The sequence below is a fragment of the Gallinula chloropus genome, assembly GCF_964237585.1.
Source record: "Gallinula chloropus genome assembly, chromosome: 21".
NCBI classification, from domain to species: domain Eukaryota; kingdom Metazoa; phylum Chordata; class Aves; order Gruiformes; family Rallidae; genus Gallinula; species Gallinula chloropus.
In genome coordinates, this window is record NC_140106.1 from 1,703,557 (window position 1) to 1,712,466 (window position 8,910).

General features: G+C 57.0%; 1 protein-coding gene across 1 annotated transcript in view; it reads right to left on the reverse strand.

Moving 5' to 3' along the window:
* LOC311199736 (tubulin polyglutamylase TTLL13-like) overlaps positions 1-7,946 on the reverse strand; it is a gene marked incomplete at both ends in the record, with an annotated part of 125,746 nt that extends 117,800 nt beyond the window's left edge. The window contains 11 exons of the mRNA XM_084273871.1: positions 2,547-2,735; positions 3,460-3,644; positions 4,107-4,332; positions 4,474-4,559; positions 4,737-4,883; positions 5,160-5,316; positions 5,913-6,043; positions 6,424-6,542; positions 6,802-6,842; positions 7,324-7,611; positions 7,753-7,946. Of these exons, the coding sequence (XP_084129997.1) occupies positions 2,547-2,735; positions 3,460-3,644; positions 4,107-4,332; positions 4,474-4,559; positions 4,737-4,883; positions 5,160-5,316; positions 5,913-6,043; positions 6,424-6,542; positions 6,802-6,842; positions 7,324-7,611; positions 7,753-7,946 (1,763 nt within the window). The remainder of the gene's footprint in view (positions 1-2,546; positions 2,736-3,459; positions 3,645-4,106; positions 4,333-4,473; positions 4,560-4,736; positions 4,884-5,159; positions 5,317-5,912; positions 6,044-6,423; positions 6,543-6,801; positions 6,843-7,323; positions 7,612-7,752) is intronic.
* Positions 7,947-8,910: the final 964 nt, after the last annotated feature.

Here is an 8,910-nt window from a genome sequence, read left to right on the forward strand (position 1 = left end):
ATGTTGTCTGGCAGTTGAGCAGCGAGGTGTAGCTGCTGGTTTTGGACCAGGCAGAGCTGCGCCTGTGGAGACAGGAGGTTTCTGAGGATGTGTCCCAGCTGTGGTGTTGAGGGGTACAGGATTGGCTTCAATGCCATCCACATTGTGCGATGCAGGCGCTCAGCTGCATGTGGAGCTGTGGGCAAAGAGGGCTCTGTGCAGAAAATGGGGTGCGTGGCACCCCTTGGCTCATCTGGGGCTCTACTTGCCTGCTGCTGGCTCTTCTTGTCTCAGAGATGAACGGGAGTTGGGGAGTTGGACTTCCCTGTGCTGGCTGGGGTTCCCGGCGGACAGGTGCCCTTGCGTGAGGACACACTGTGGTCTTCGCCTGCAAGAGCACAGTCATTCATTGGGAGGACAAGCAGAACCCAGCAGCTCTCCTGCTCACCCCCTGGAACCTCCTTGATGGGGTTGCTCAGGGCCAGCGGCGGGGAAAGTGGTACTCACGGTCTGCAGCCTTGATTCCCCAGCCAGGGAGCCTCTGGCCTCTCGCCTGCTGCAATTTGCTGCGCTCATGGCAGGGGATTTGACGTCCCTGGATGTAGAGGGAGCCTGTGGCAGCAGGATCCAAGCCCGGTGTGGCTGGCAGCTCAGTGTTGGCTCTGGGCTTGGGCATGCGCTGGTTTGCTGAAGGCTGGATGTGAGCTCGTGGGAGCAAGGGCAGGCTGAGAGTCAGCGCCTGGTGAGTGTTGTGACCCTTGAGTTCATCACACGGAAACTCCATCTGGGAGGAGAGAAAGCAGCAGCAGCTCAGTTCCACAGGCCTTGACATGAGGTGGGAAGGAAAAGTCGTCTCTGGTCGCCCACAGGTGCTCGCTAAAGCCTGGCCCTGTGCCTTCCCCTGGGTGCAAACCACACTCAGCGCCCTCAACTCAAATGCTCTGAGCGGGCACAGCAGCTGCCTGCATCATCTGCCTGCAGCAGTGCTGACTGCCACCGTCTGCCCTCAGCACTGGTTGAGCCGGAGCAGGCTTTGCGGAGAGAAGTGCCAGGCTCAGCAAGAAAGGCTCTGACCCAGCCCCAGATAAAACTTTGCTGCTGAAAAAGATCCCTTGGAGTTTAGGCAGAGCTTGGGCACACGCACTGCCTTTGCCTCAGGGTGCCTGTGGAGGGCTCATCCCCATCCCTGTTGCATCCTGGTGCAAGGCAGAAGGCAAGGCATGTGGGGAGAGCCGTTGTTTGCAGCGCAGAATTCACCAAGAGCCTTTGGTTGCCCACGCTTCCCTGTAGTCCCCAACGTCCCAGAACTGGAACAAAACCCATGGACCCAGACACCACGTGGGATCTCGTTGAACTGGGCCGCGCCAGGGCTGCTCGATGCCTGCGCGTCATTGCTCACGCCCCGCCCACGAATGGCTCTCCTGTGCCGGCCTCGCAGGGTCGGCCTTCCCTTACTTGGCCTTTGGGCTTAATGGTGCTGAATTCCTGGGTGTCGGCTGGTCCCTTGGCTGTGGGGAGCAGCTGAGAGAGCTGATCCACAATGCCACAGCGGCGGATAAGATTCGCCCACTGCAGAAGAGCCTCCCTTCTTTCCTTCTCCTCCTTTTCCACAATGTCCTGAGGCTGCATAGAGTTGTACTGCATGGGCTGCACCTTTGGAAAGACAGACCCGAGTTCCAGCAAACTTGAAGCCCTAGTGATGCCCGAGAGACACCAAGCCACAGGCTGCTCCCAGCCCTAAGGATAATGACAGACTTGGGGCTGGAGCTGGGACAAGATCCCGGTGGGAGTCCCAACAGCCCTGGGATGGGACAGCCGGGTGCTTGCAAGGGCCTCCCAGCACAAGCTGTCAGCTCTCCCGACATCAGGAAGGGGAGTCAAACCTCGGAGCTCCCTTGCCTGGGAGACACCCCTGGCTAGCCCAGCCCTGATCCACCTTACTGCCTTTGAGGGCCTCATGACCACCAGTGCCAAGAGCAAGGTACCTTCCTGTTCCCTGCGATGCTGAGCCTCTTGGTGAGGAGGATGGTGGGAGCTGTGGGTTTTGCATGGATCTGGGATCTGTCCCCAGCTGACACTCCTTGCAGGTGCTCTTTCCTCTCCGTTTTCTTCTTGATGGTGAGAGCCTCCAGCTTTTCTTTTCTCAGTCGAATTGCCTCCAGCTTCTTCCTGCTGGAGAGCAGGAGTCTCAGTCACCAGGTCAAGAGGAGCCGTAAGAACCAAAGGCGATTACGAGTCTGGACTGAACAGACCCGAAGAGAAGGGTGCAGGGAGATGGGCCAGGAGGACTTGGAAAAGAGACTCGCATGGCTGTGAGAAACCCCCTTGAATTCGGCCATGGCCGCCAGAAGGGTCGAGGATGCCTGTGCCATAGCACAGGCCCAGAAGTCAGTGGAATAGGGAGTCTGCCTCTCCAGAGGACGCACTCCTGCAGATTCCTTCCCTTCCAGCGCTCACCAGCTTAGGTGCATCTGTTGAGCACCAGAGCTGCTCCCAAGAAGGGCTCAGAAGCCAGTGGTCTCTGTGCCAGCCATGTGAGGAGTGGGTTCTCCACAAGGGCAGCGTACCTGGCACACTCCTCCCTTGCTTTGGATGAGGCGGTTTCCCGGAAGAGGGAGATGCTCTGGTTGAAGAACGGCTCGTACTTCTCTGTCCCACACGCCGGGTAAATGCGCCGGAAACCGCCCAGGTGCGAGTTCTCGTACTGTTCTGCCTCCGCCAGCCAGGCAGCCTGGTTGCTCTCCAGCTCCTGACGTCTTCAAACCGGGAGAAAGCACAGGCAGGGAGTTGGGACAGGAGGCTCCAGGTGCTGCCACGGTGAGGGACAAGGGCCTGGCAAGCTTCTTTCCCCATCTGGTAGCCCCTTTTACGTGCGTGCAGGGAACCAACGTGATCTGTGCTCCACCTACCCCCAGAGTGGGCTGGGGAAGCACTTCCAGCTCTCTCCCCTGCTGCCCACGCTTATGCCATGCTGCCCCTCAGCCTTTTCCCCCAGCTAATCCAAGGAGCAGAGAATTTCCTTTAGAAGCCCCTACTCGAGGCGTTCCTGCTACCCCGCACGCTGTCAGGAGCTTTCTTTGCCAGCCAGCGGGGAGCTTGGAGCAGCTGAGGCTGCAGGGGCAGAGGCTGAGTACGGAGTTAACATGCTCAGCAGCTCCAGCCTGGAATTCTCTTGGGTGTCCTAATTGAAATGGGAGCTGGAGGGGTTCCTGCCCACCACCCCCTGCTCCCTGCAGCAGGAAAAGGCCGGGCAGTGGGCTCGATGGGGATGGACCTTGATGCACAGGTCCCAGAGCACCCAGCGCCTCAAGTCTCCTCGTGCCCAGAGACAAGCCCTGGCGCTTCCTTGCAGGATGCCAAAGGTTTGGGAGATTTGTCCTCCGAGGCCATAGAGTGTCACAGCTTCCGGGAGCTTACGTTTGAAGCCTTGGGGAGATCTTTTCTCACTGGGACCTGAGGCACGATGGGGAAGAGCGGTACCTGGATGCACGGCGAGTCTGATGGCTGTGCAGGAGCCGTTTCTTTACGCGCTGCTTGTCTTCCTCCAGCACCTTCCTTCTGTCACAGGCAGGCACGTTTATCAGGCTGATGGTATCGCGGAGAAGCGCGTCCTTCACCTTGCGGTCCAGGCGAGAGTCTGTGGTGAAGCTGGGAGAGTGGTTCACCTGCCAAAACAAGGAGCTAATTCACACCCCAGCTCCCAGCAAGTGCTGCCAGCAGCCAGCCCCAGCCCCAGACCCAGACCCAGTCCTACCGCACACTTTCTGATGAAGTTGGCCGGCCGCTCAGACCCCACAGCCCGCAGGACTGGGGGTGTGGAGCAGCTGTCGGGATTCGGGATGCTATTACAGGTCAAGGCAGCCTTGGGTTCAGGGCACTCCCTGCTCTTGGAGAGGGTGACCAGGGAACGGACAGGGACACCCTCCAGTCCTGCTTAGCCTACAGCAGCTCGCCTGGCTACTTGACTTCACAGCTTGTTGGTTTTGGGACCCAGGTTGCCCTTTTGAAGCAGGTCAGCTCTGTTCAGCCCACCTCCCCTCGTTGCACAGTCTCCCCTCGACCAGCCAGCTATCTGCTTTCCACTGCTTCCAGACTTGCTTCAGCCCAGCAGGAGATTCCCCCCTCACCTCGAGCAGCCACGGCTTCAAATTTCTGTCCAGTAGAACATCAAAGCCCAGGATCTGAAAGCAGGCACTGCCAGTCACGTGCTGAGGAAAGCAACTGCGGTACTGGTGCTTCACAATGGGCTGAGCTGAGATCAGCGTCTTGATAATAAGATCTTCAATATCTTCCCTGAGCTTGGCCGTGTCAAAGTTCTTTTCTGTCATCCAGGCAAACAGGGTGGACATTTTCCTGTGTGCAGGACAGAAGACACTAAGAGCTGCCCTGTGAGACCACGATCGCCCTGAGAAAGGCCCTGGCAAACAGGGCTCCCAAAGGCAGCCTTCCTGCAGGTCGTTCCCCAGGCTCTGCATCATCCACACAAGACCATACCTCTTGCTGCCCTTCACGTCATCCCAGACAAAGTTTTCACTGCATTTGTTGATGGCATAATTGGTTAAATGCATGCAGATGTCATCCTGAGAGAGGAAACGAGAGAGACTTTCATTTACAGTGAGCCACACGGCACCAACACAAACAGCTCACAGACACCCTGAAACACCTTCTGGGAGGAGGAGGCAGGGGTACAGAGTGTGCAAAGAATGGGAAAGAAGCAAGCTGCATGCCATGAAAGCCATCAGACTTGCCTTTTCTACTGGGTTCCTGGTGCTGCTGGGGTTGATGTACTTCACGGTGGCAAAGCGGGCCAGACCCTCCTTGTAAATAAAAATCCTCAGTGGGTCACAAGATGTGACCAGCACATAAACACGAAAGTCAAATTTGAAGCCATCAATGAGGAAAGGCTGTGAGATATAAAAGGCAGAGGGAGCGTGAGAAAAGCAAAGGCTGCAAGGCGGCTGCTGGCTGCCCTGCACGAGGCTGGCTGCCCTGTCTCACTGCTTGTGCTGCTCCCCGGCCCCTCAGCAGTGAGGAGAAAGGCAAGCTTTCGCCAGGCCTTTGCTGAGCTGCGGCCACCTCTGTGCCCCTGGCAGGTCCAGAGGACTCAAGGAGGATGTGGGGTGCTGGAGGAGCTGCGAGGTTGCACACCCCCAGCTCTAGTTTGAGATCGTCCCCCTTACCTTAGAGATGTACTGCTGGCAGATCATGCGCTTGTCCTGTTTGATCTCCTTTGGGTTTCTTGTTATGAGGATGCCTTTTCCCTGGCAGCCACTCTGAGGCTTGCAGATGAACATTCCAATTTTCCACTTGCGTATGTAAGCCTGGAAATCTCCATAGCTGTGGAAGGAAGGGGGAACTGTTAAGAGCTGCAAAACCTCCCAGCCCCAGACCTCTCCCGTAACAGAGGACAGGTTTTCCTGGCCCCAGGAAAGAGCCCCAAGAACAGTCAGAGGCCTGCAAAGAGATGCTCTTGCAGCGAAGATGCTTTCGGTCAGCAAGGGGGAAAATCCTGCTGAGCGGGAGGTGGGTGGGTCCATGGAGCAGGCCTCGTGCCCCTGTCCCGTGCCCTTCCCGGGCAAGCAATGGGCACTGCCCCAGCCCCCGGGAGACGAGAGCCTGCCATGCCGCCCCGCCAATGCCGCCTCTCCTGCTCGCTCCGAGCTGCAGAGAGACCTTCCAGCCAAAAGCCGATTCACACTCCTCCCTCGCCCACTGCCCTTTGGCATTCCGGGTGGGTGCCCCTCCCCAGCTTTAGCCCCTCTGCACTCTGCCTGCAAGACACACGGCCTGAAGCCAGAGACGTGTGCCGACACAGCGCTCAGTCACAGGGAGGGATTCCAAGTCTGAGAGAGGCCCCGCAGCCCACCACAGAGAGGTTCCCGCTGCCTCATTTCCTATCCCTGCTCTCAGCTGCTTTAATGCCCATCACTCACTCAGCTGGCAGGCACCAAGTGCGGGGGAATATCTTGTACTCCTCGGGGAAGAGCTTGAGCATGCGGTTCAGGTTGTGCGCTAACAAGTCCTTCCGGCAGATCTCCATCATGCCTGGGAAGTGGTTGATTTTCTGAAAGAGGTGCAGAGGGAAAAGAGAGTCAGCAAAGGGACAGCAGGGATCCTCCCCCAGAGCTGAGGAAAGCCGCCGCACACGGAAACCAGCGGGTAGAATAGGAAGCTGGGCTTTAAAGCGGTGGCCTTGACCGCCTGCTGAGGGGTTATTCTCCAGCAGTGTCACTGATGGCACCGTACCAGTGGCGCAGCAGAAGCAAAGGCTCGTGAGCGTGCATCCTCTGGAACCTAAGCAGACAAGGTCCATGGGTGATTCTTTGGACGCTTCTGTTTCCTGATGCGACACGCTGTTCCATTACGTCCCCCGCGTATTCTACTTCCCTCCCCCCCCACCCCTTACTGAGCTCCTCCTGCAGCTCTTGACAGGGGGGTACTTACCTGAAACCATTTCATTTTCACCATGTGCTCCAGAGAGACTGAGGTGTCTGCCCAACACACCGTCCACTCCTCGGTTTCTCCCGCTTCTCTAAGCCCGCAGCACTGTGCTGCCCGCCGCACTGGACCAAAGAGAGCAGGTGACAAAGGGGCCAGGCAGAGGGGCCCCGGGAATGCTAAACCCCCAGTGTAACCAGGGACATGGGGGTGGTCAGAACACTTCAGCCTGTGCTTCCAACTACAGATGCAAAGTACCGGCAGAGACCTTCAGGAGGTGACCGAAATGCTTTATGCAGCTAAACACAGCCCAGACCTTGGCTGCCAGTATTCCGGGAGCTCTCAGCCCCCTGAGTCCACATGCCTCAGGGTCCCAGGGCTTACCACTCTCATACTTGCAGCTGGTCAGGTTGATGGAGGGAACACTGGAATGGAATTAGACAAGAGAGCAGCCGCTCAGCAGGGACCTGGACACTGGGCTAAGGGGCAATTCTGCCTCAGAGCCAAGAGTGGCTCAGCAAGCCATGAGGTGATGTGGCAGAGGGGCCCTGAGCAGCAGCCTCTCCTTGGCCGTGTCACGCTCAGGCTCAATGGGATTCCCGGCTCAGGGGAAAGAGCGAGCACCTCTTTTTCCCATCCCTGGTGCTGCCCCATCTGCTCCATGGGACTGTTGGCTGTTTTAGCCTGTTCCATGGGGACTGGGGTTCACCCAAGGGGAGCACAGCAGGGCTAGTTGTGGAAGGCTCATGCTTTCCTGACAGGACATCTCCTGAGGACGGCCGTCTCTGAGGCTGAAAGCCGGCACTCAGCTGGGCAGCCTGAGAGCCATGGCCCTGGGAACAGGGCTGTGACAAACCCAGGGCTTGGAGATGTGCTCCTTGCTGCGCAGCCTCCCCCCAGACCAGCCAGCTGTCGGCTCTCCACTGCTTCCGGTCTTGTTTCAGCCCAGCAGGAGATTCCTCCCTCACCTTGAGTAGCCATGGCTTCAACGTTCTGTCCAGTAAAATGTCGAAGCCCAGGATCTCAAAGCAGGCACTGCCAGTCACGTGCTGGGGAAAGCAACTGTGGTACTGGTGCTTCACAATGGGGTGAGCTGAGATCAGTGTCTTGATAACAAGATCTTCAATATCTTCCCAGAGCTTGGCCGTTCTGAGGTTGTTTCCTCTCATCCAGGCAAAGAGGGTGGACAGTTTCCTGTGTGCAGGACAGAAGAACCTAAGAGCTGCCCTGTGATACCACAATAGCCCTGAGAAAGGCCCAGGCAAACAGGGCTCCCAAAGGCAGCCTCCCTGCAGGTCGTGCCCCAGGCACTGCAGCATCCCCACAAGACCGTACCTCTTGCTGCCCTTCACGTCATCCCAGACAAAGTTTTCACTGCATTTGTTGATGGCATAATTGGTCAAATGCATGCAGGTGTCATCCTGAGAGAGGATACGTGAGAGGCTTTCATTTACTATGAGCCGTGATTGAGGGATGGGACACAGCTTCATGCAATCAAATGTCAATTTATTGTTTGCAATTGGAGGCATATATACGCTTTGCAAGCTATGTCTGCTTGAGCTTGATTGGTGCTTCCTATAACATTCTGTATTTGAGAACTGCTCATTGGTTAAACACAAACAACAAGGCTTACATGACTATTGTTATGTAAACATAAATAATAAATAATAAAAGGATAAATATCTTCTTAGCACAGCTTGTTAGTTCTTCTTTTCAAGGCTGGCTGCTTCCTTCTCTCACAATTTATCACCCCATGACTCTCAGCCCTGCACGAGGCTGGCTGCTCTGTCTCACTGCTTGTGCCGCTCCCCGGCCCCTCAGCAGCGAGGAGAAAGGCAAGCTTTCGCCAGGCCTTTGCTGAGCTGCGGCCACCTCTGTGCCCCTGGCAGGTCCAGGAAGGTGCAGGGAGAGGACACAAGGAGGATGTGGGATGCTGGAGGAGCTGCGAGGTTGCACACCCCCAGCTCTAGTTTGAGATTGTCCCCGTTACCTTAGAGATGTACTGCTGACAGATCATACGCTTGTCGTGTTTGATCTCCTTTGGGTTACATGTTATGAAGATGCCTTTTCCCTGGCAGCCACTGGGAGGCTTGCAGATGAACGTTGTGGTTTTCCTCTTGTGTCTGTAGACCTGCAAATCTCCATAGCTGTGGGAGGAAGCGGGGGCTGTTCAGAGCTGCAAAAAACCTCCATCCCCTGAGCTCGCACGTACCAGCCCACCCTGTCCAGCTCCAGCTGCCCCAAGATTACAGGGCAATTACGTGTCCAGTTACAGAAACGGCCTCCCAGGCAGCCACGATCTCTGCAAAGCCAAGAAAAGGGGCATCAGAGGGTACCAGGGTTCCCGATCTGGTGGGAGCAGGTCCACCCCTGGTGCTCTGCGGCTGCCAAGCAGCGTTTCAGGATGATGACGATGGCTGCTGCAGATGCTCCAGCTCTCAGAGGAGCTGGGATCGGTTGTCCGTCTGTCCCGCTGCGAGGTGCAGCTGGCAG